Here is a 25,523-nt window from a genome sequence, read left to right as displayed (position 1 = left end):
TATACAATACAAAAATAATTTAAAGTATTTACACATAAATTATAAATATATGTAATTAATTTTAGATAAAATCTATGGCGAGTGGAGTATGTTTACATTAAATTAACTAAAAAAAGAAACTTGCCTTAAAATGTTACACACTGCAGTAAAAAGCAGTCAATAGTAACATTATAAATAATAATTATTGTAACAAACACACCTAATAGTTACGTCAAAATAACGTATTTTTAAGTTTCTTAAGGATAAAATGTTTTGAGCAGGAAGAGGTATTCTGCTAGCCTGATTAATTATTTATAAAATGATTCTTTAAAAACAAAGTAGGATACATGTAGAAATGAGTGTATGACAAATTTCATGTAGCCACATATCATTCATTAATACTGGAAATTAGTTAAAAATGGAAATTAATGTTTTCCATAAACGTAGAAGGAAAACGATCTTTTTGAATCTCTTTTTTTTTAAATTCACCTAAAAAATTATCTGGGAAAGATCGAGATTTTCATATTTGTAGCATTAATTAATCAATAAAAATAAAAATAATATTTACAATATCATTAAATATTAAATCAACTGTTAATCTAAATTCTGGCAAGATCTCTTACAGCAGATTAGTAACTCTATGGCACCTACTTTATATTCCATTTTGTTACTGGCAGTGTACTAAATGTATATTGTAGTTGTGTTTGAGAGCTGAGGAAAATAATAAGGTTCCGCGACCATCTTAGCCAAATCAGTCAGGGTGCTACGTATCCTAAGTAGACGCAAAAAATTTAAGTTGAAAGCCTGGATTTGGTTACTGTTACTGACTATTACTAAGCAATACGGTTATTTCCAATTTCTGTTAACAGCTGAAAATAAGTTTGACTATGTATCGATATGAAAATTTGCAGATCGGTACGTATAGGGTGTCACATGTAAGTGAAGCATAGTTATAACATTTTGTCATAAAAGGTCATAATTATGCTGATGATACGTTATAATTATGTTGATAGTATAATGAACTTCAATTTTGAAAAGAACAGGGGAAAAACCCGATTGTTTTTCAAAATTGAATATACATACCAATGCAGTAAAAAGAATATTTCAAAAAATGTTTTGATGCATGCTCAAAGAAAAAATGTTTCTCTAAGGTCATTTTTCGATATACTTGCGTTTAACTCGGAAATAATATTATCAACGTATGTGAAACAAAAATCAGAAATAAGTTTTTCCAAAAAATTGATGTACAATTACTTTTTTAATGAAATGTTTGAATAGCTCAGAAATATGTTGCTAAAATCCCCCTAATAAAGAACAAAAAATTCCTGTAGTCAGTTTAAATTAAACACTTATACTACAAATCGAAATGCAAAATGTTCTCAACTTGAAAGAAAAATAAAGTACATATTTCACCCATATTATATTAACTATAGAGATTTTTAATACGTGTGTATTTAACTACGCATTGTTCACGCGAATAATTCAAAATTCATGGTAAATGATCTTTTTTGACCAAATTGAACATTCTGTATTTGCATAAAAGTGTCTATAGAAATATTATTATTTCACAGTTTTGATCCAAAAATTCTAGATAAAATTTCGTCTTACAAACTTACACAGGTATAGCTCTGAAACTCCCTATACCTAAGTACTACACTTAAAATAAATTCCTGCCGGTACTTAAATGCGGCATTAAGTTAGTATTCAAACAAGAATACAACTAGCCTTTCTTTAATCTCTACATATTCATTGTAGTCAATTAGGTGGGTACTACGGTTCCTAACAAATCGTTCAAAGCATTAACAATGAGTGGACGGAAATATGGACTTATAAGTATCTTAAGTAGAAAAATTACCAGGAAAATATTAACCAATTTTGTTATTCAATTATCAGCCGTGATATAATAAATAAGGCACATAAAAACAAGGCACGCCTGCATTCATGCCCTTTTCAGGTTTAAGTTACAAGAGTGAACCGTTGTCAAAAACTATAGATGAGGTACATCTGAGACAAATTATGAATTATTCTTATAATTTTTGAGAGTTCTGTCTCCCACATCAGTAAAGTATGTTGTTGCTGTGAACATGTGCACTATTCTCAATCAAAACTGAGAGAAACATTTACCTTTTCCTAAGGGCTCCGACGAACGAACGAACGAAAAAAAATAGAAAAACTACAAACTATCACCATTATCAAAGGCATGCTGGCACATACTTGACTTATGAAATTTTGTATTTTTGATGCAATTTTAGAGCTCTTTAGTTATATTTTCAAGGAACTAAGTTTTGTCAATATAAAGTTTCTCACCGTCACAAGGAAATTTATATATGACATTTTTTGTCTCCTCATTTTTGTGGTGAAGTTTCATCTTTGTAAGTTTATTTAAACTATTTAAATTAGTCAATAATTATTAACTATTCAGAATGTTAATAAACCTCACTAATGCAGATACTGTTTTTATTTGTCTTTGAACACCTTTTATTTGTTATTTGCATCAGCTATATTCATTCCCATCATACAAATTTTCACACATGGTGAGCAGTCTCAAAATAGGGTTGATATTATAAGGAAACAGGTCCCTGGACACCAACCGGTTGATTTGCATTTTTAACCTTATTAGCACAGCCATAGTGTCATCCAACTCATTGCTTCGAGATGTGTTTCCTTCACCACAACTGCTGACAAATTTTGCCCAGTTTCTTCGAGTATACTTCAGGAATCGTAATAAATACAATAAAAAGCAGGTTTCACTTCCAACCAAGTAATCAAGTAACACATCTGAATCATGACTAACAATCTTCAGGAACTCTATGAAAGAGTGAATGGGATTCAACAAAACTGCCAGATCAGGGAAAACTGCATTTCTATAAGAAATGCCTACAGAAATATCCAAAGTAGACACCATAGATTCTATAAGATAATTATCTTGGTCACTAAACAGATGGACCATAGTGTTACAAAGTGGAGTCTCTGGGTGAAAGTCAGAGGCGTTTTTGACAAATGCATCCACTTTTTTTAAAACATCTCTAATAGATCTTTCTATCAACTGCATGTCCTGATAAAAATCAAAATCATCTGAACCTACGCTGGAATCTGAACTATCTGATCGAGTCTCTTTAACTGTTACAGCTACAGCTTTTAGAACTAATAGCACCATCTGCTGAAGCAAAGTTCTGTCAACATTTGATTGAGAGGCTTCAATGCTGGGAATTGTTCCTACAAAGCTATTTACAGTACTGCCTGGCTCAGTTCGGTAAGGCAAGCTATCAAGGAGCCTATAATCTTTAACATAACGAACAATTAAGTGAGCTAACTGGCAGGTATCATCTGGAACCATATCTTGTAAAGCCAAGGTACTACCGTAACAAAGAACTTCATTGAAAAGGGACAGTAACTGTTTCCAAATTATTGCTGGTAAATTGTTATTTAGTAATGCAACAAAGGTTTCTAGATGGGCATAAAAAGGCTTAATATCTATTACACTTAAATTGGCTTTAACTGAGATTATTCTCTCCCACAACATGAGGAATGTGAGACTGCAGGTTTGTATTTCAACAGAGGAGTTGTTCAGTATCATATTTTGAATTTTGGCAATTAAATCTGGCCACTTTGACTCCAGACTTTTTATTATTAATCCTTTAATTGCAGACGTGTCAAAGCTCTCTGCATCACGGAAAGGTACTGTTTCACAATTAGCATTCACATTGCTTGGTGCTTCTTGAGAATCTGTGTCTTCAAGAACATGTATTTCAATATCTTTCCACTCAACAACTCGCTTTATTACTTCAAGAGAAAAATTCATTTTTGGGTAATTTAAAGATTCTGAAGTTAAAAATCCAATCATTGTTTCTAGCCACTCATTATTAATGTTTGTCTTTGCTGTTATTAAGAAACTACTTAGTACTCGAGCTGCTAAATAATGCACAAACTTATTCCTAGTTTCACAAAGTGAAATAATCTGCTCAATAAGATTATACCTGTTATAAATAATCATTTCACAATTGGCTATAACTTTTGAGCAGATAAATCCCTTGTTATTCTGTTTCAGAAATACATCAAACAAGAGTTGGAGATTTGAAAGAAATTGTAAAACTTTACTATCATCCCACTCTAATAAAATTATGCTTTCATTACCCAGAACTCTTGGTAGTTGTTGCAAAGGCTGGCACAATATTGTCTCAGATACTCCACATAAGCACTGCCTGATAAGGCTTTGTTGGAACTCATTAAGTGTACTATCTCCAGTGCTATTTGCAGGGTTTTCACTTGATCCAGGCTCATTTTTAAGATCAGAATTTATATTTGGGGCGGGAGGAATGGAAAAACTATCTGACTGTATGCTAGCAGATGATGTAAGTTCACTTCTTGGTTCACTTTGTTCTGATTCACTAACACTTTTTTCTAGTTCACTATCACTAGCCACCAAAAAGTTCTTGCCATTATACTCTAAATTTACGGAATTTAACGTGATTTCGTCTTCATTGACATCTGGAGACAGAGAAAGGTGTAATGCTTGTAGGTCAGATTGAACTTCACTGTCACGTAAACTATGAATGAAATCTGTCTCATCTGCATCTGAACTATTTCCCCGCTTTGGCTTCTTTTTTACAGGTTGATCTGATGACATTGTGGTCTCTCTTTGCCTGAGAACCATTAGAACTGGTGGATGCAGCCTCGGGTTGATCTGAAAGAGTAAAGTAAATATTTAATAAAATTATTTGTGGTTGGATTACATATTATCTTACGGAAAAAACTGTTAATGAAAGTCATATTTAAGTGTTTCCATCAATTGGAACAACATTTTGTGAGGAAAACTTACTATTTACAATAAATGGGTAACTTCATCCAGTAGTCACTTCTAGATGTTGTAATCCACGCATTTTAAATGGGAGTACTTACTGTACTTGCACTGAAAACTGGTCATTTTCCTTGAGACCGTCAATTTCCATCGTAATGCTCTGATTTAAAAGGCAATAAGGGACAAACTGATTGTTTATAAAAACATAAAATTACAGGAGAAAAGACTCCATTTGCCTTCTTCATGCGGAAGACATATTCCGTCAACTATCATTAACATGTTGACTTTTTTGACAGTTGACAAAAGTAAAATTACCGATTCGCCAAGATACACTCAGAGCATAAAGAACTATGAAACGTAGACATAAAATAAATTTATAATAAAATCTATGATTCTGAGATAAGCTGTGTTTTCATTTATGTGTATATTACTACAGAAACCTCGTTTCTTGTTATTGATGTACAAAAAAATATATTTTATTTTTAATTATTGGTTGTACAAAAATATATTGTACAATTTCGGTAAGTTGGGTATGGACGATCTATTCTTATTGTACAAAAAACTGCTAACGATCGACTTTTTCTGATACTTCATTAGTTTTTTATAATTTTTTCAACTTTAAACCGTTATGGTTATCTTACTCCAGTTGATCGTAAAAAATGTTAATTATAATTAATAAATTGTACTCTAGCTTCTGCTCAAATTGTATTTATTGTACCACACTATAGTAGCTGTATTTTAGCTTCACTATTAGCGATCACAACTAATATTCTTGCTCATAGCTCTCAAATTCAACTTAACACTCTTAAATAAATAACTGACATGTGGCATTGACATTTCCTTCAACGATTATTATTTGTTTACGTTTTCGTTCTATTTTCCGTTTGAGTTTGAATTTGATTTGAATGTTTAATCAATATTTTTAGGGAATAAAATAAATATAAATCTGTAGAATTATGGAACCGGGTATAATTAAAAAAATTTAAGCTAGGAATTTTCTTCTTAAATTGAAACTTACACGCAAATTACAATACCAAACACTGAATACAAATTGATAATCATAATACAGTTTCAGTTTAAATTTGCGATACTTGCTTCTTTTTATATGATTTTATGTTTGTTAAGTTAAAAGATAGGCATGATAATTAGTTTCTAAAAATATTAAAATGGAAATAGACGGGAAACATGTAATGGACGAAACTGTACAAGAAATTTTGAAGATATTTTCTACTTCACAGGAGACTACAGCATGTCACCAAAAAAATGCTTTCCTGTTGAAAAAAATTTATAGTCAAGTAAGTATACTGTGGCCTAACCTGGTTGTGTTTATGCCGTTTTTTTAAGAGAAACAGACCTATTTCTGTTGTATTACAAAAGTACAGGGAAGTTTAGGATATTAATAATTTACCTTTTGATTTAAAAAGTTAAGGACTTTTTGTAAAAGATATAATTTCTGTGCATCTTTTGCAACTTTACAATTGACCTATATCTTTCTTAGACTGAAAGGTCATCTTATGATTTTCAAAGAGTAATCATAAAAAGTTGAGCAGGATTGATAGAAGATTCATTAGCAGATGAGTGAAAAAAACAGGCTTGGCAGTTAGGCTACATAAATGTTTTTTTTTAAAGCAAGACATGTATTATATAGTATATTTTATGTGGAATAATACTATGAAATTACCTATTATCCAATAAACAACTAGGAAATTTATAGTGATAATTTTATCTACAGCAATATGAAGGATGTACACCTTCCTAAAGCATACAATTATTATGTACTATGCATTATTGCCATTAATACAACTTATTTTTATATGCAAACTATAACTTGATTTCAAATCAGTGTGAGATATTAACTTGCATGATTATATAACATATTTGTGATTTGTAACTTAAACTGAGATTGATATAGAAAAAAGCTAAAGCTCTAATAGTTTTGTGACAATATCTCAAATAATAAGTGTTTTTCACTTGTAGATTGATTCTAGTGATTGACCATTTCATGTTATATGAACTAAAGGATACCTCTCAATAAAAATTGAGGATGAAAATTGTTAATGTGTGTACATTTGCAGTGTTACATTCTACTGCATTACACACTAATTTTATGTGTTGAAATTTCACACTATATGAAATTTCCACCCATGTGATTATAGGATAATTTTTGAGAACTTTCTGGTATTTAAATATAAATAAAAAATAATTTTTTAAACCTATGAGTTTGCACTGTATTTTCGGCGCGTGTTTATTTTTCTTTATTGTGTTTGTAGGTCTAGAGTATCATAATTTATGATTTTATTATTTTTAGTCTAATTTAGAAGTATTCTGGAATGTGCTAGTCCGTCCAATCAATGTGATTTTAACAACAGAATTCAAGAATACAAATCGATATGTTGATAGAGTTATTGACTTCTTGGGGAAATTTTGTGCCACCTTTTCCAGAAATCAAAAAGCCCCCTGTAATAATAATGAGCCTTATTTGGAAGACCCTTTAATTGTCAAACTTTTTATGTACTTACTTCAGGTTAGTATTTAGCACTTTCAGAAAGTAAGTCATCAATTTTTTTTATGCTCATGGAATGCATCTACTATTTTCAGCTAACAGGCAGGATAATAATAAACAACAATGGTTTGGTCTGGTAACAATAGTACCAATTTATCAGAGTTTTAAATTTAAGAATTGTGATTCATAAGAACAATGTCTACAGGCATTGAGTTTGGCACAATGCATGTTGTAGATGTTTAATTCCCTATTTTTGTAACTTTGATAAAATCGACACTGAATGTTATTTCTATACAGTGTATAACACATCATTGAGATATTTAAGGTAGCAATAGCACTCTGTAAAATAATAAAAAAATATTAATATACTCATGGTCAAACACGCACCTTGTTTGATATGCAAAATTTCTTGTTTTTTCTAATTTTTGTGTTAAAAAAACCATTCCGTATGTGGCTACTGACACTTGTGCCATTTTGTCGTGGAGGATCTGAACGTAAATAGGTGTACAAATTTTCAAAAATTTAACCCAAGGAAGACGCGAGAAAAATGCAAAACATTAGAAAAATGTGAAGCTTTGTTAGTCCATATCTGAAAAATTATGCATTTTTAATCATGAGTATTAGTATTTTTTTAAAATATTATTTTACAGAGTACTATTGCCCCCTGAAATATTTCCATTATGATATGGTACACCATGTAAAGCAGAGTTTTTAGTGTTTTCCATTTTTTTTAATCATATATTGTTAAGAATACAGGATGGTCTAAACTGTTTGAAATCATGAAAAGAGAACATTGTTGGGTAATTATAATTGAGAAATCAAATTTGAGTACAAGTTTGCTTGTGTGATCCCAATATTATTATCTTTTGGAACAATATTGCAGTTTATACGGCGTGATTCAAATCCACTTTTGACGTTAACTGGAAAATAACCAAAATTTACCATAAATTAGGGATGATTAATTTTTGACCCATGCCCATCAATTGAACAACTAAGTCTGAGTATTATTATCCAGTTATATTTTTATTTTAGTATAGCAACAATATATCCGACACTATAAGCTATCGTTCCTGTGAGCTTATAAACAAAATCATAGAACATTTGGCAGACTCTGAATTAAGTGAAAATTTGTGCCAAAAAATACTTGAGAGTTTAAAAGATCGCTTATTTGTAAGTTACTTTTTTTCTTATTAATGCAATGAGTGCAGTGCTCCATATCTGCCCTACCTGCACTTATTCGGGTTAGTTTCTGAAATAGATAATTGTAAATGTTAAATGTACCGTAAGTGCAAAGTAATTTCTATAAAGTTTTTTCTATGAAAGCAATGGAAGAAAAGACACATGGGTGAAATTGAACACTTTCAAAGGAAAAGTCCTATTTCTAACATAATTATAAGAAAATGGGGGGCAGTGCCTGAGACTATTTGTGTATCAAACTTTATAGTGAAATCCGCATTTCGATTTCTGTTACCGTTTGAGGTACAAACCGGTTTTTAAATACGTGATTTTTTAAAAATTGTCTATAAATATTTCCCTCCAAAACGTTAAATTACTCTGAATATTTCTTCGAATCAATTTTCTATATATAATTTCACTGTACTAAATATATTTTATAAAAATTCATATTTTCATGAGTAGTAAATTTTTTTAATCCGATACCCTACATATTTTTCCATATTTGAATAAAGAAATTATCGTGTCAAGACATCAGCACATGTAATGCTTTGTTTTACGTTGTTATATCGAAATAAAAATCGAACTATGAAAGCTTGCACGGTTGATTAAAATACCGGAGAAATAAACTGCTTAAGGAAAAGATCGATACAGGAAAATTTTTCAGATGAAACTTTCTATTTTATGAAATGGGGCAAATACGGAGCATAACAACCAATCCTACATATTGGTCTAGTAACAAAATTTCTCTTTCTAGGATGCCAAAGGTGTCATTCGGTTACAAGCAGTGCAAGTTCTGTACCCATTCCAAGATCCAAATGACTCTGAAAATCCGGTAACAATTAAATTTATGGAATCGCTTTATGATAGCCAGGCGCAAGTAATATATCAATTTCTATATCATACAGAGTATTAAGTATTTAGGCAAACTTTAAGGGATGAAACTTCGAAGACTTTTAGCATAAAAATTTCGTATTCATGAGTCCACAACGGACAAGTTCTCTGGTTACTGAATAATTAAATTAAAACCGTAATGGTTTTTTTGTTTACATTTTTGGATAACTACGCGGCATCCTTACGAAATTTGATATACCGGGACAGTTAGTAAAAGGAAACTCAAATGTTTATTTAATTTTTTTGATTTGTATGAATGAAGAATATATTTTTTATTCAAAAAATTATATAAGACTCTCAGATACTATCATATACTGGAAGCTTTAAAAAAATTTGTGGGTATTTAAATTCAGGTGTAATGCGTTATGCATCACTCTTCATAATAATAAAAAAGTGAGTAAATAGTTCAGTTTTTTATCATCGACTTTCTCAAAATGTAAGATTTCGTTAGAATGCCGTGTTATTGTCAAAAAATTTAATCGAAAAACGAAATAACGATTTTAAGTTGAATATCCTGTATCTCTATAACTTAGCCTAATTTATGCTTGTTATTATGAACTTTTTACCTTAAAATTCTTCAAATATTCACTAGTTAAAGTTTATCTACATGTTTAATCAATACAATGGATTTATTTTAATTTTACTGAAGTTTATACATAAAAAAAAAGTATGACGTGATTTTAGGTGCGTCAAATGTGCGTGGAGAAAATAGCTTTAACTCGAAATGTCTCTGAACACATAATAAAAAAGACTAGAGATGTTAATCCCGAAGTCCGATTAACTGCCTATAAAAGACTCGCGAAGCTTGTTAAAACCCTTAAGGTCAATATTAAACAAGTGATCTAAAAAATTTCACTCTCCTGGCTTATTTAGATTGCAGATCGAAGAACTGTGTTTATGTCAGCCATGTTAGATACAGTGAAAACAATAAGAGACTATGTTTGCCAGGAATTACTAGCTTCCTGGTGGCAGATTAATGACTGTAACATAATAGCCTTACTAAAGGCCTTTCGCCTGGATGCTGATGAAAAGGACATTGAATTTACTATTAAAATTTACGAACACATCTTAATCGATTTCTATTTTAAGTAATTTACCAAAAATTGCTGTTACGTGACTACGTTTTAATTCCTAATATTTTAGAAATAAAAGTAGGGATGAAATACTGGGTCCTTTGCAGTTGAGTAATGAAAAATTAGTGCCACACGATAAGTTAAATTGGGAAACTGTCATCTACTGGCGCGTCTTGGTGTCCCAGATTGTGAGTCGAGAGTTGCAAAATGCAATAGATTTAGACCCCTTGGTGCCGGAGGTAGTGTTTTTATGTCAGTATATAAAAGAGTAAGTAATCATATTATGAAGCCGATTTAGACTTATTTATCTTATATATCTAACCTGAACTAACCTGCTCAAGGCAGGTTTCGCATTTACTATAATTTTCATGATCTTTATCGAATATTACTAAATTTTTTGGTTAATCTCTTTACGTAAAAAAGCAAATACATATATATTTGATAAAAAATATATTTTGTAATTTTTCCAGTCAATGTGTTGTGTGACCTCTCCAATGTTTTATTCGAATTTCTATAACGCGCCTATTTGCTAGGTTTTATAAGGCCTCACAGCAACCGACATTAGTCTCTAGAGCGACATCGAGACTTTATAGTAATTCATTCAATAGATCAAATGATCCGATTTTCACAGCGTTTACAAACTGATGTTTGTGCAGATCCGCAAAAGTACTTCAAACTTGAAGCTTTAAAAGAAAAAAAACATTAGGAAAAGAACAGAAAAAAAGAAAAACACGATTTCCCATCCATGACCCAATGTAATGTCGATGGATGGGCGAGACAGCTGAAGGACCATCAAGTTGTCTACTTAATAATACTAAAATTTATTACTTGTATTATAGATATGTTGAATCATATATACCTACCACAGAAACTGGTTATTTAGAGCAACAGTACATTATTAAACAACTTTTTTTGGCACTGAAATTGCTTGATCTTTCTGATGCCCACTGTATGAAATCTGTACGACTGCTCGTAGAAGTGCTGCTAAAATCTGGGGATTTAATAGACGACGTCATCGAAACTATTATGGGTAAGATTTTGAAATAAAATCACAACAAAGTTAAATTAAGTTGTGATTTATTTTGATTTGATTTTATGTGTTTTTTAATTACGACTATGTATGCAAAGTGCTTTATTCTATAAGGTTTTAAATTTAACCGGGACACCCAGTGGCAATAATAACGGACCAACAAAAATTTTAATAAAATATGAACTTGTACAACGTTTATATTTTATATTCGACATTCAAATTTCTTTTTCTAGTTAAAAGAAAAGATCGAGATTTTTCAATAAGATCGAATGCGTATCTAATATAAGGAGGAATACAACATTATCTTTTTTGAATCTAATATTAGAACACTCTGTTGCTTTCTCTATGCAGTTACCAAGATTTCTGATGTAAAGATCGAAACTTTCTCACCCTGTACATTGGACATGCATTCAGGTTGATTGGACAATCTGTATGAATGTTAATATTAAATCATGCTCCTCTCATCTATAGAAAGAAATTTGAAAAGTTTAAAAAAATAGAAAATTTCCATGAGATAATATTTAGTCGAAATTTATAGGGCACTGGTTTGGTGCCGGTAAGTGTGTGCTCTAAGCCTTTCTGCATATAGTTTTGTAGTTTTTGTTTAATGCATTGCAGCAATTATGGATAAGATTTTGCCAAAACCTGAGCTGCGATTTCAGTTTGCAATGGAAATAATATCCGACATAATGCATCCTATCGATGTAACTGAGCACCCGCAAGTACAAGAAGAACGAAAATTCCAGGTACATCTCCTATATTGTATCATTTATATAATTAGTTTGTAATATTCTTTTGCAGCTTGCAAAATTGAAAGTTGAACTGACCTCATTGAAGGCAGACCAAGAGAGTGCGTTGCAAGTTAAAGAATATATGGAGGCAGAACGGTTGAAACATGAAATAGAAGGCATTTCATTACAATTCGCTAATTTAAAAAAAATGATTGATATGCCGGTTGAACAAGAAACCGCATGTCGTGCAGATATCTCAACGCTTTGTAAATGTTTAGATATTGCCTGGGCAGTTTTACGCACAACCAGTGTAAGTATGCAGAATTTGAATAGGGCGGCGCTATAAATCACAACTACATTTCATGTTGCACGTGTCTTCTAAGGTCGCCGAGGCAAGAGATCAATCAATCGTGAGATAATTGAAACTAGAAGACTCCAGAAAATTTTGATAGAATATTAGAGGCGATAAGGGCCATTCAATCAAAATATTTACGCACACACAGACTGAAACTTAAAAATATAGAGGGTGTTCCATATAAAATGCGAAAGTTGCTACTTACCTGCAGTCTAATCGAATGCATCGCAATGTGGAAAACATTTTTGTTAAATGGCCCCCATCGTCTAATATTTTTTCTTAAGTTTCAGAGAAGAATATTCCTAAAACTGACTGCTGTCCTGTCACGTCTATCTTAGTGGAATATTTTGTATGCTTAAAGCACTAGATTGTTTTGTTATTTGAATTTGCAGTTAAGTACAATACAGTAAACAAAGAACTCGGTAAAAACCCTGATTGTATGCTTAATCTCACGTGAATGTTTCTGTGAATGTTATGTTACCTGAATTTTTAATGCGCTGCCTTATAGATTCAGCGTTAGATACAAAAAAAGTTTTATGTAATATACTATACATGTAATATGTACGTGCATATGGTATATTATTCTGTGTAATTCCATTATTAATATATCGATTTATAATGTATATAGTATAAATCATGCTAACTGTGAAAAATTTCCGGGTTACCATGGAATGCAAATGTTTCTTAACATTTGCCGAGTTTTTAACAAAATTAGTTTGTCAAACAAGGCCACTATCATTTTCCATTACTGTTAATACAGGGAAGGAATAACTGTCTTCTGCCCCAACGAAAAATTGTTTTAAACTCTATAAGATTCAATGCGTTGACACTAATGTACTTATTTTCATTAGAGGAAGAATTGTCGTCCATTAGGCCATGTTTTTCTTTGGGTCCCAGTATACATCGATAATAATTATCTGTTTTTCAGGCAGGTGTGATAACGCCCACAATGAGATCTCTGAAAGACGAATTTTTGCCGGATCTACTGAGCCACGATAACGAAGTAGTGAGGCTAAAAGCTCTCAGGTGCTACGCTATTTGCTGTATCTATGATAAGCCTACAGCTCGGCAGGGTATCCATATTTTTGCAATACCGGTAAGTATAATAGGGATCGTTCTTAAGAAGAGCGTTAGAATTTACAATATACCATTACCGCAAAATCGCAGGGAAGATATTAACATTGAATTGGTTATTTTTCGTTATCGTAGGATTACAATAGAAATAATAAAATATTGCAATTCTACTAAATATTTATAAACAGAAGTTAATCTAATGAGAAATCAAGGATTTGTTCTGCAGATTTCAGATTACCAAACAGAACAAGAGTGTTGCACGCAACTCTTATTGATTTGCATAGCTGCAATATCGGATTTATTGTGGATTTACGGCAACGATCTATTGACCGTTCCACAAGACAATCAATTAAGCGACAGCGTCGATGAGGAACACGAAAAAGTCTTTGCCGGAGGCACTTCGTTTAGTTCGTTGATTCAGGGGTTGGTCGATTTAATGGATGACGAGGTAAATAAAAAAATGAATACGTCTGATTCTTCTATTTATGGGAAGTTCGTTTTTTATCTGAAACCAATCATGTCACTAATGGTTTTTCATTGGTTTCTCTTAAGACTGCTAATAGCAAAATTGAGAATACTATTTTGGAGAAATCCTTTAGATTTTATTTCATTTTACTTCCAAAATTACACAAGAAATACATGTTTTCATATATATATTAAAAATTTGTTACAACCCTGTATATATTCAGATACCTTTTGTGAGATTTCAGTCGAACAGAGGGCAAATAAATGTAATTTTCTGTCAGCTATTTTTTTGCATGGCTCTTACGAAAACACATTACAAAAACATCTACGGAATATTCATGCCAAATATTTAGTTACTCTTTAAAATTTATTAATCAACATCTCACGTTTGCGGTTTTGCTAAAGCGAAAATTAATCACTATTTTTTAAAGAAACATTTTCGTTTTCTCTCCTTTAGGAATATGACATACAGCTAAAAGCCTGCGAGGGACTGTGCAAATTAGTTTTAGGGGAACGAATACAATCGCCTATGGTAATTTCCAGGCTAATTCTGAAATGGTGTAATCCTTGTGAGGAAGGTTTGTATTATTTATCCGTATTAAACTAATTTATTCAGTGCTGGCTGGATCTCTCCCTCTGTACAGGGTCGTAATTTCTATACTGACTACCATTTGGATGTCCACAGCTGTGACGATTAGAAGGTCGATTATAAAAGGAGCAAGTCGCATATTTTAATTCTTATTATCAATGTACTTTCAATTGAAAGTAGGTATTTTTATGCCACAAAACGTATAAATTAGATTTGATTGAACTTCGTTTTTTGAAATTTCTCATGACGGCACTTTCCATTACATTGATAGATTTCTTCTAGATCTTCTAGATTTTTTACAGTCAAAGCAACGTATTTTGTTGACAAAGTGGCGTATTTTTATGGGAAAGAAAATCTCTAAGAAATTACATTTTTTACTTAAATGTCGATGCAATTGCATTCGCATTATCGGTAGTGCATAACTGTTTTAATCTATGACGAATATGGTGTTTTACATTATTACTTTTACTACCAATCGTTAAAGTGGCAAATTTTTCTTTATTCGATCCCCTAAAAATCCATCGTGGAGTCCAAGAGAAATACGAAAAGTTGACTGTTGGTGTGAAAAATCTAAACGGCGCAGAAGAAATCCATCACGACTACATTTGATAAATTCGATTTCATAGTTTTCACCGCATGATACTTTTTTTTAATTAACATATCGTGATAGATAAATCTACTTTTACGGTGGATTTTTAATGAGAATTAACATGCGCAACGTTTTCCTAATTAAACGTTCCCTATAACTATCACTTTTTCGGAAATCCCAGCGGCGGTCACTGCCAAAGTGACCAGTTCATATGAAATTTGTTTAAACCAGATTTCTCTAAAACCATTAATTGATTGATTTCAAACGAGTTTTTTTTTCCCAGATAAATTTGAAGGCGACTGTCTGAGACAGTATATAGGTGAAGTACTGGAAATGATTCCGCACTTAACTGACGGCGCTGAACAATTAGAAAAAGCGGTTTTGCCCACCATAGAGACTTTAGTAAATGCCCCCCAAAAAAGCCCTTTGTCTGGAGTTGATGTCTTTATTATGACCAAATTTCTATTGGCTCTATGTAAAGTGTCTTCTAAGGTATATTATAAATTTCGCTTAAAAACCCACTAACATGAATATGTACCTAACGTTCTTAATATTCGTTATTCTACTGTAGGGTCAATCCATTCACTGCAATTTGGCTTTTTCTCTATGCCGAAAAATTAATCACAATCCAGAATGTAAAATGAACAGTTCGTATTCAAAAATCTTATTAATGATAGACTTGCCAGAGGATAAAGGCGCTTTAGAAGAAATGTTCGTAATAATAGATGATGCACGCGAGGTAAGCCTTTCTTTCTTAGTTTTTTGTTAATTTAATTTATGATTCTGCTCAATGAAATTTATTTCTCTAATACCAAACACAAAATAAAACGTGGCACGTTTTACTTTGTGTTTGGAAAATTGAATCTTATACAATGATTTTAGTATATAAACGAAAAGTTGACGTTGAAAAACGTTACCAAATTCCTCAGTATATTATCTCAACGCATTCGGGACTGTAAAAATATGTCTGTAATTGCTGAAGATTCTTCGTCGGAGTCATTCGACGATGAGGAACTTGAGGACGTTGAGAAGGTATGAGAGTTATTCAACATATAGCAATTAGCGTAAATTTTCTTTATTTAATATAAATGTATGACATTATTTGTCTAGATAAAAAAATTAAGTTTTTATTAAGTAATGAAATAATATTTTCATTATCTAACATAAGACCTAACATTAAAGCATATCAAAAATGTTTATTTTTAACGATCTATTTTTGTTATACGTAATATATACAAAGATCTCAAAAAAGAAAATAACCATTATTATTATATACTGCCCCAAAATTGATGATATAACACAGGCATTATTATATTTTGTACACATAATCAACTTAGTTTTATACTTCGGTGCAAGAAACAAAGTATTTTAATTCAGAAATAAGCTTGAAATGTTTTTCTTATTTCTTGATATTATTTGGTCTCATGAGTTACTTAAAGATACCTTGTTTAAGTAACTAATCAGTCAACAATTTGCAAAATTTTTCAGTCATCCATTCAAAATATGGTTAAAATCCAGGCATAGTAATAGATTTGATTACATTGATTTTTGGTTGTTTTGATTCCTTTTATATTTTTGGGATTAAAGTTTTGAATTTAAGGTAAAAACAAGAAGTACTGTGATTTTATGTAATGAATTTTATTTTGAAACGTAAATAATTGTTATCACATTTAAATTAAAACAGGCCTAAAGGTGGCAAGGCTCCATAAACATAGTTCCACGATGAAGGAATTGCAACAGTTCCAACAGCTTTCTCATCAATTCCAATAAATTGCTGCACTTTTGAAAAACACAACATGGCATCATTAATGTTATCACCTTCTGATACATATTTAATTATCATGCAAGCACTTATCTTTGTGCCGATCAAATCAAACAGCTTTATGCCAAAGCCTGCACCACTTACATTAAACTTTCCCCTATGGTCAGTTTTTAATACTTGTGCAGAAGTCTGTTTAATTACTTCTTCACCATTATCTCTGTTAGTGGCAAAATAAAAGGTGCCTCTATTTTCTATATTATGCAACTCATAATCAAACCCTGTTGCCAAAATATAAAGCCCCTTTAACTTCATTTCAACTAAACAATCAACCAAGTTACTTATGAACTTTAGAATTAGTTTCTTTTCAATGGTGGATCGGAACTGTAGGGCCGCTAATTTGAAGTCTTCATTCACGTAAAGTTCACACGCAGAACATATAACATCGGGGTCGTTACTGAAAGGGTCAGATCCAATTGATGGTACTATTCCTGGGTGCCACAGGGTGGCGACATTTTTAAGCTTCAGGGTGGTTATGAGGAGGTCTATGGTTAGTTGGGGCACATTTCCTACGGATATGCTGGGTATTATTAGGGTATATCCTGAAAGATCGACGTTTTTGTTGAAATTTAGCAGCTTCATTTTACACTTGTGGATGAGTTAGTATTATGCGGACTGTTTTTAATTTTTACTTATATTCAGCTTCAATTTTGGAGGAACTGCAGCGAAAACACAAATCACTTTTATACAGTCCTAACCTCAAACAAGAAATAACTTAAACCTAACCTCAACTTCATCTGACTTTCGGAAACTTAATAAATATAAAATAAAGCATTTTCGGTGTACGACTCTTTAAATCGATTTACAAGGGCTCCTTAAGTGATACCCGACGTCCGTAAAAATTTTAATTTAAGATTGACCCTATCCTCATCTCACCGCTATCTAATTTTTCGATCAGCAAAGTACGTTTAAATCTGCCTTTGAATTTAGGCAATGCCTGCACCTACATTATTCTATTCTGTTAAATAGAAGATAAGTGTAAAAATCGTAATTGTATTGTAATGACTACACAAAAGATTATGAAGAACATTTTTAAAGCAAAAGATATTTCTGTCCACCAGTGTTTTGTTCTTTAACATGTTTTTATTAAAAAATTATAGCGTTGTTGTTTCACTGTTCTCGGCTAATTGAAGTTGGGTTTTTGATTTTTTCAAAAACACCTCTGAAATTTAGTTTTGAACGTTCTCAGCTCATGGAATATGTTTTTTCCAACGAGATGTCATGTGGATGCGATTCAAATTTAAATTTGGCGCCATTAACGGCACCCAATTATACAAGTGACACCAATGACAGTCTAGGTATTATGAATGGAAATTTCGAACATATGTTTTTACTATGTTTACTATTTCGTACTATAATCTTATATTCACCATCAACATATTAACCGTTATTTATTTAGATATTTTAAGTCTTTATTTAGCTTTTCCAGATTCTATGTAATGGTCTGGGACAAAGTTAATTACATGCATGTTCCGATTCTTTAGATCGGATATATACATATTAGATAGTTTTGGCTTGCCAAATACCTTAGCATTTGACTAAATTATCTTCTACTACATAGTTTGCTTACTTTCAGTCATATACCTAAGTACGGTCGAACCCTCCAATACTTCCAACAATAAAGTAATGGTTTTCTACTTCATTACTTTTTATTTAAGTATATTATTACTATGATGAAATATTAAATGAGCAAACTAGTACAAGTTTAATATTGTCTTTAACAGAGCATCCAAGATATTTTGCCAATATTCCAAGATATTTCAGGCTTTATCATAGTTGAATAGAAAATAGGTAACATTCTACATATAAAACGGAATTGCTTTCATGCGGACGAATTTTAGTTCCATATCCTATACTAGAATTTAAAATCAGAATCCAATGGCCGAAGCTATAGTTGCTGAAAAATTAGAAATTGATTGTGTTTGTAGAATTTGCTTAAAACCTGAAAAGGCTAAAGAAGAATTAAGAGATTTATTCCAAACCAATGTCCCGGTAATGTTAAAGTTCTGTCAATTTTTAGAGGTAGGTAAATGAAAATAGATTTTTCCAAAAAACTGATAATTGGTAAATTTCATTGGGAAAAAAGCACGAGATATAGAAAGTGAAAGTTCTATCTGAAAAGAAAACTGATATCAGTTAAGTCTTTAGACTACATTTATTTGAATATTTTAAAATTACAGCCAAGATGTCACCCAGAATTTTTCAAATTTCTCTATTATTAATCATGATTTTATTCAATAATTTTAATAGTGAACAGAGTCAGTCATATCAAATGCAAATAAACTACTGGCCAAAATTGACGTCAGAATGTAAATTTTTAAATAGATCAATAAATCTTATGGGAAAAAGTTGATATATGAAAGGTAGCAAGTACTGTAGAAACTCAAACATTTAAAAAATTGAGTTTTACACTAAGGTACAATCATAGTATTTAGAAATAGCACTCTAATATTTTGGGCCTTGCCCATCATCTAATTAAACTCCATTAAAGTTGTATAAGTATTAACTTTTACTAGTTCATAAACTAGTACCTCAAGAAGCATAAAACTCTTGATCCATTGAATATCACATTTCTAAAATGTTGATTTCTACTTTCTGGGTTATAAATAAATTTAAACCATCAAACACTTCTCAGTTTGATATATGAAACTAAATGTATTCCTACTTGCACATTTCTTTGCATTTTCAGAGCTTTTTTTTCAGTGAAATCTTTATATTTTTCTTAATTGTACTTTTTCTCTGATCACTTGATATTTCCATCAACACCATAGTTTTTTTATTAACGGACTATTTTAAATGTGTTTTAGGTGTTCGAAGCAGATGAATTGCCGAACAAAGTCTGCGTGACGTGTCATGAAGCCGTAATACAAAGTTACAAGTTAAAACAACTTTGCATTTCCTCAAATGTGTATTGTCAGTCTTTGTTAGATGAGACGCTCTCAAGGAAATTGAGCTCTGAAATTGATGTAGCAATCAGTGAGCCTGACGATAATCTGATTAGTTGCGACGTCTGCGGTTAGATTCATTTTATTTATCTAATTAGGGACAAATGTAAGAATGCGACATTCTTTACAATTGGAAAAATACGTGCATTTTGAGCGTCAAATTTAGAGGAGATTGACTCATCTTAAACTTAACAACTAGAACTTAGAACTATGTAACTAACCCGAACGTTATTCTTTTAGATCCAAATACCTTACAGGAATCTATTCCTAGTGTAAACAGTGATAATATTAGAGATTCAATCGTATTAGAAGAACAAAGTAACAATACCAAGGACATTTTAAGCTGTTCTACTGTTTGTAGGTGGGTGGTTTGAATGAGGATAATTTTATCAAATATTTTTTACCAAAAGCGAAATTTTTTTTACAGGTATGAGTGCGACACTTGTAAAAACTCATTCAATAATGAAAACGACCTTTATATTCATCAATCGATACACATAAGCGGACACAGATGTAATGCTTGCAGCAAAACTTTCCAGTGTAAGTAGTAATGACACTCACACATTTGTTAGTTTGAATGTGTCAAAATGCTTAATGCACTAAATTTGCTAATTTATCATTCACGCATATTCTTTTGCTCAACATGATATCTTGGAACTTATACAGGGTGTGATATACGGATATATCAGAGATATATGTCGGATAAAGTCAGGTCAAAAAGATATTTAAAATAATGTATCATTTGGACCTCCTTTCCATTTAAACTTTTAAGGGTAATTGTTACCTTAGCTAAGGGGTTGATATTTGTAGCATCAGAATACTATCAAAAGGTGTATCGGCTAAAATAAAAATTGACGTGCCTAAGCAATTTTGCCAAAAATCAAATTCCATGTATATACCGAATTTACTCTAGTTCGTCACCACACTATACATATCTTTGTACATATTATTGTACACCACATCCGTGTTTAAGCCTTAAAATATTTTGTATAACATATAGGCGTATTCTGACTTTAGCAGTTTTTAAAATATGCTCATTGAAAAAATATTAATTTTTACCCTTTTGAAAGACGTAACTGCGAAACTGCGTGAGGTAGATTTTATATCGATTGGATGATGTAGATTCGTATAGAGTTGCATTGGCATACGATGTGTGAAAGGTCTAAGGGGTCATTTTTATTGTAAAATTGTTGACTGCATTGCGAGTGGGCTACAGTGAATAGTAAGTGAGGCTAAATACTTTTCTTCTAGCCATGAAATGCTTAAAAAGGCATATAAAAATTCACATGACGACAAAATCTCATACATGTACCATGTGCAACAAATCCTTTGTAGAGGCTTGGGATTTGGCCAAACATTCGAGGCGTAACCACTTGGGAATTCCTCGCGAAAAGAAATACGTTTGTAAACTTTGCGACCAATGGTTTGTGAAGATAAACTTATGTTTTTTTATGGTTACAATAAAATTATATGACTTTAGTTTCGCTGATCAATATTACTTAAGGATACACGAAAGAAAACACTCTGGAGAAAAGCCTCTAAAGTGCAATGATTGCAACAAAAGCTTTTATGATCCCAGATCTTTGAGTGTTCATACAAAATCTCATAAAGGAATTAAATCCTATTTATGTAACTTTTGCGGGTAAGTTTCTTTCTCTTCATTGCTACGTATGTCTGAGGGTAAAATAATTTTCAGAAAGTCTTTTCTGCAAACTGCTCATTTGAGACAGCACTTAATAGTTCACGAACAACGAAAGCCATTTTCCTGTAAAATCTGTGATAAGCAATTTACTCAGATGGGGTCGGTTCAAAGACACCAAACGGTGCATTTTCCTAAACACGTTTGCGACTTCTGTAAAAAGCGGTAAGGATTTAAACTACTGGGGATAACGGAATTTTGCATGTGTGAGACAACTGCATAGTTCAGGTGTCGCAATAAGCAATTCTTGTCGACGCCTCATTCAGTACAAGGGACAATACATTGGTCTTTTTTTACTGGCAGCTGCAATAACAGTTATACCAATAAAAAATACCAATCTATTTTTGTTATAATACAACACGGTGGAAGTCAGCCTAGAGGATCGCGGAATCGCTTCTTCAATAGCAATCAGAATATCGTCTCCACAATCGTGGGACATGATTCTTGTGCAATACGCTTATGTATTATATAGGGTGTGTTTGAAGTGATTGTATAATGCTTGACCAAAGATTTCTGGACCAAAAATGAGACGTTCTGGGCAAACTTTCATGTATGATATATCAAATGTTGCTTTCTTTTGCTGCTACAAGGCGTCGAAGTTTTCAAATTAATATCGATTTTTGAAAATAATTAGGAAGCGCTTTTATCGACTTGCACTAATTTTAGAACTAATAATTACTACATAAATTAGCGTGTTTTAACGCGAATTAGATCTTTTTTTAATGCATGAAAATATTTAAAATGACGCGTGGTTTGTAAATAAAGTTTGTTCCATTGTTACCCATTGTACAACCAACTTAAATTTTTTTGCTGGCACAAGCTGGCTTTATTTTTAAAGTTTTTTTGTCTGTAGCAACACACACGCACACACAGAAAAAACGCCAAGAATCTTGCAGGGCAATTTACGAGTGCATTGTTGCCTCTTCCGATCCATTTGTTAGGATGTTTCATCAAAAAATCAATATTATCAACGGAGAAAATTGGATTTTTCAAAACAGCTCGAGTTGCGATATCATTCTTCGGTAACGTCCAAATATGGTTTCAAGCGTCTTCCAAAGAGAGCCAAAAGGGCAAATAACTTTGACATTCAAGTAAACTTCTAGTTATGTTGTTCCCATTGACATGACGAAACTTAACTCAAAGTTATAAAAAAAAACAATCAGAACTCACCCCGGAGAACTTGACGTGAGCTAGAGTGACGTCAGCAGCATCCACTTCCACTCAGGAAATAACGGTTACACACAGCTCACTTTCACTCACCAAGTCATAAATACACTAGCAGAGTACTTTTTTCAAAAACTCACGACAACAAAACCCCGATTATCACATTTAGTGCACCGCGCTTTACGGACATCTTGTTCATAATCGCACCAATGAATGAATCATCTACGAAGTAATATCGGTACAAAAGCGCACAAAAAATTTACAACCTGCTTTTTGTACAGGTACTTTGAAGCGATATTCGATAGGAAGTAAAATGCGATGTTTCCAGATTTAGTAAAATGGGAGAAAAGTAGCGAATTCAATGCAGCAGTTTCGTTAAGTAAACAATATTTCGATGGAATAAAAAGTGCGTTTCCTATTGCCCAAGGGATTCTATCGAAAATAGAAGTCTGAGGTTTTTCGAAATCAATACGAATTTAGAATTTCATACCGTACTAAATACGCCACATTCATGATCGATTTACATTTGTATATAATAACAATAATCCATAACATTTTGTCCCGGTCTATTGAAAACTTAACAACTTCAGGGTTGAATAATATATGTGAGATTGTAAATTTAACAATAATCATAAGCACTGTGTCACGATCCTGCCGAGACATTTTGTTTCTTCACCAAACTGTCCACAATTCGCAATTTTCATAAATTTGTGGCTTTTGTAGGAAACCAATTAAATTTTGTAACCAAATCATTTTGTAGTACTTCGCGTAAAGCTATAGAGTGCATCGAAACGATAGATTTGAGATATTTTTCAAGGCAATTGCTCCACGCGTTCCAAGTTTGAAGGGCGACAAAAAAGACCTCTCTTTTTTGTAAATAAATCCTATTGTTAATATATATGATTTAAATTCTTTTTCTTTGCGGTTTAGTGGGATTTTCTTCCACCGGGGTAAATAAAACATCCCATTTTTTATAGTTTTTTTTATTTTAATAAGACCCTTTTTTCTAACATTTTTTGTTTATAATTTATTAAGCTCTCGAGAAGTGCGTAATGAATGTGAACAGGCAGTAGCCGTAAGCATTAGCTATGCGATCGTCTCACAAGGGAAAATTGTTGTTCAGCAAATTGTCCAGATTTTGTAACTTTTATTAATAGCACATTGTTGAGGCAGATAACTATTCATTATTTGCAATAAATACGTAAACATAATTCCACCTCTCGACGAATCTTCTTAGGTCTTTCTTATCATTGATTTTCATATTGAGAATTGCTGGGAATTCAATTGGGAATGGATTTCTTGGATTCTTTCTACTTCCGTAGATATTCGCTCAATCAACTGAGACGGCACCATATTTTTTCCTTCTTAATTTTTGGTGTTGGAATCTTGGATTAACATTATTTGGATGAAAACTACCAACTCCCTAAGTTACTTTTCAACACTCATGAACGTTTGGCGATTCGAAATCCTACGATTTGGATGTTCGTTAGGATAGATTCTGATATTCATACGTTCCCTCACAGAATGTACGCTCTAAGAGCATGTCAACCTCCTCAGTGATACACCAATTTTCCATTTTAAAACAACAAAAATTATTCAATTTACAATCAGAGCAATTCCGATCAACAACAACCACAACACTATCGGCATATTAGATATACGGAATGTTTATTCCACCGTTACGTAGAAAATGCAAAACAATTTTTTGTAGAGAAACTGGGACTGACCACTGGCGAAAATTTTAGAAACGAGAAAAACGTTCCAAAATAAAGTCAGTCTGTGGCAGAGAGAAAAATTAAAGTTGTTCGTGCAGGGGGTAACAAAAATACAAACTTTTATTTACGAACCACGCGCCAATTTTTAAATTTCCACGTATAAAAATGTATTGTTTACGTGAAAATATGCCAATTCGGTAGTACCTCTTAGATCCAAAATTAATGAAAATCAATTAAATCGTTTACTAGTTATTACAAAAAAAAAGCGATATTAATTTGAGAACTTTGTCGCTCTGTGTCGTCAAAAGGAAGCAACATGGAATATAGATGAATTTGGCTAGAACGAATTATTTTCGGTTCAGAAATGTTTGGTCAAACGTTATGCAGTCACATCAGGGACAACCTATAAGATAAATATGCGCATTGTACAAGCATCATATTGCATGCCTGCGAAGGTGATATCCCGATAAACTCACTAGGTTTCTGGTTACTCAAAGAGCTATGTTTTTTAGTGATCAGATAAATTGCCAGGTTCGTCGAATTTAAGATTGAAATTGTGATTTTTGCAGCTTTCGTACGAAAACCACCTTACATAGACATCTGGAGGACGAGCACAACATTAAAGTGAATAAGGCATCTCTAGAAGCAGCTTTCGTATGATTATTTCAATTGTACTTGGAACAATAAAGAATAAATTTGAAGATGCAAGACGTTCTGAAAGCGATTTGCAAACATGCAAATTTATTCAAATCTGCAATTTGTAAATATATTTTTGTAGTGACATAGTGACAATAATTTTTTTTTGTATGATCATGTAAAAAGAGAATTCTCATCATACTTTTTATCATAACGGAAAACATCACTTTCTCTTCTAGAGGGAAAGAGGATATCCACGTCTCTAGACGGAAGTCAACGTCGTGGATCGTGG

General features: G+C 32.1%; 4 protein-coding genes across 6 annotated transcripts; 2 read left to right on the top strand and 2 right to left on the bottom strand.

Moving 5' to 3' along the window:
• Nucleotides 1–1,624: 1,624 nt before the first annotated feature.
• lin (protein lines homolog) lies at nucleotides 1,625–23,277 on the bottom strand. Of its 3 annotated transcripts, none has more exons than XM_066296298.1 (2): nucleotides 22,887–23,277; nucleotides 1,625–4,663 (listed from the first exon to the last, which is right to left on the bottom strand). In XM_066296298.1, exon 2 carries the CDS (start codon nucleotides 4,631–4,633, stop codon nucleotides 2,474–2,476), a length of 2,160 nt encoding a protein of 719 aa, XP_066152395.1. In that variant the 5' UTR covers nucleotides 4,634–4,663; nucleotides 22,887–23,277; the 3' UTR covers nucleotides 1,625–2,473. The 3 variants fall into 3 exon arrangements, with proteins under 3 accessions (XP_066152395.1, XP_066152394.1, XP_066152393.1); XM_066296297.1 differs by lacking the exon at nucleotides 22,887–23,277 and adding an exon at nucleotides 4,879–5,062; XM_066296296.1 differs by lacking the exon at nucleotides 22,887–23,277 and adding an exon at nucleotides 4,799–5,061.
• Nucleotides 5,602–16,500, top strand: LOC136346827 (condensin complex subunit 3-like). Its single transcript, XM_066296292.1, has 16 exons — nucleotides 5,602–6,072; nucleotides 7,086–7,301; nucleotides 8,313–8,450; nucleotides 9,211–9,333; nucleotides 10,032–10,169; nucleotides 10,221–10,435; nucleotides 10,491–10,688; nucleotides 11,260–11,450; nucleotides 12,069–12,196; nucleotides 12,252–12,491; nucleotides 13,465–13,632; nucleotides 13,837–14,058; nucleotides 14,533–14,653; nucleotides 15,537–15,745; nucleotides 15,825–15,992; nucleotides 16,136–16,500. The coding sequence occupies exons 1-16, from the start codon at nucleotides 5,944–5,946 to the stop codon at nucleotides 16,289–16,291; spliced, it is 2,760 nt and encodes a 919-aa protein (XP_066152389.1). The 5' UTR covers nucleotides 5,602–5,943; the 3' UTR covers nucleotides 16,292–16,500.
• On the bottom strand, nucleotides 16,876–17,802 carry LOC136346843 (proteasome assembly chaperone 2). Its single transcript, XM_066296325.1, has one exon. It carries the CDS (start codon nucleotides 17,652–17,654, stop codon nucleotides 16,929–16,931), a length of 726 nt encoding a protein of 241 aa, XP_066152422.1. The 5' UTR covers nucleotides 17,655–17,802; the 3' UTR covers nucleotides 16,876–16,928.
• LOC136346839 (zinc finger protein 271-like) lies at nucleotides 18,409–25,378 on the top strand. The gene is made up of 9 exons (XM_066296318.1): nucleotides 18,409–18,863; nucleotides 18,914–19,094; nucleotides 19,880–20,087; nucleotides 20,258–20,378; nucleotides 20,445–20,557; nucleotides 21,269–21,440; nucleotides 21,498–21,659; nucleotides 21,714–21,881; nucleotides 25,165–25,378. Exons 2-9 carry the CDS (start codon nucleotides 18,951–18,953, stop codon nucleotides 25,253–25,255), a joined length of 1,179 nt encoding a protein of 392 aa, XP_066152415.1. The 5' UTR covers nucleotides 18,409–18,863; nucleotides 18,914–18,950; the 3' UTR covers nucleotides 25,256–25,378.
• The last annotated feature ends 145 nt before the right edge of the window (nucleotides 25,379–25,523 follow it).

The sequence above is a fragment of the Euwallacea fornicatus genome, chromosome 24 (genome assembly GCF_040115645.1).
Source record: "Euwallacea fornicatus isolate EFF26 chromosome 24, ASM4011564v1, whole genome shotgun sequence".
Classification (NCBI taxonomy): domain Eukaryota; kingdom Metazoa; phylum Arthropoda; class Insecta; order Coleoptera; family Curculionidae; genus Euwallacea; species Euwallacea fornicatus.
Note: the sequence above shows the minus strand (reverse complement) of the source record. Positions and strands in the feature narration are given on the sequence as shown.

Bases quoted from the DNA above. Each gene is read 5' to 3' on its own strand.
- LOC136346827 (XM_066296292.1), top strand. From the start codon at position 5,944: ATGGAAATAGACGGGAAACATGTAATGGACGAAACTGTACAAGAAATT. The intron at 13,633-13,836 runs GTAAGTATAATA...TTTGTTCTGCAG, and splicing joins TCCATATTTTTGCAATACCG to ATTTCAGATTACCAAACAGA. The intron at 14,059-14,532 runs GTAAATAAAAAA...TCTCTCCTTTAG, and splicing joins TCGATTTAATGGATGACGAG to GAATATGACATACAGCTAAA.
- LOC136346843 (XM_066296325.1), bottom strand. From the start codon at position 17,654: ATGAAGCTGCTAAATTTCAACAAAAACGTCGATCTTTCAGGATATACC.
- lin (XM_066296298.1), bottom strand. From the start codon at position 4,633: ATGGTTCTCAGGCAAAGAGAGACCACAATGTCATCAGATCAACCTGTA.
- LOC136346839 (XM_066296318.1), top strand. From the start codon at position 18,951: ATGGCCGAAGCTATAGTTGCTGAAAAATTAGAAATTGATTGTGTTTGT. The intron at 20,088-20,257 runs GTTAGATTCATT...TTATTCTTTTAG, and splicing joins GATTAGTTGCGACGTCTGCG to ATCCAAATACCTTACAGGAA. The intron at 20,558-21,268 runs GTAAGTAGTAAT...CTTTTCTTCTAG, and splicing joins TTGCAGCAAAACTTTCCAGT to CCATGAAATGCTTAAAAAGG.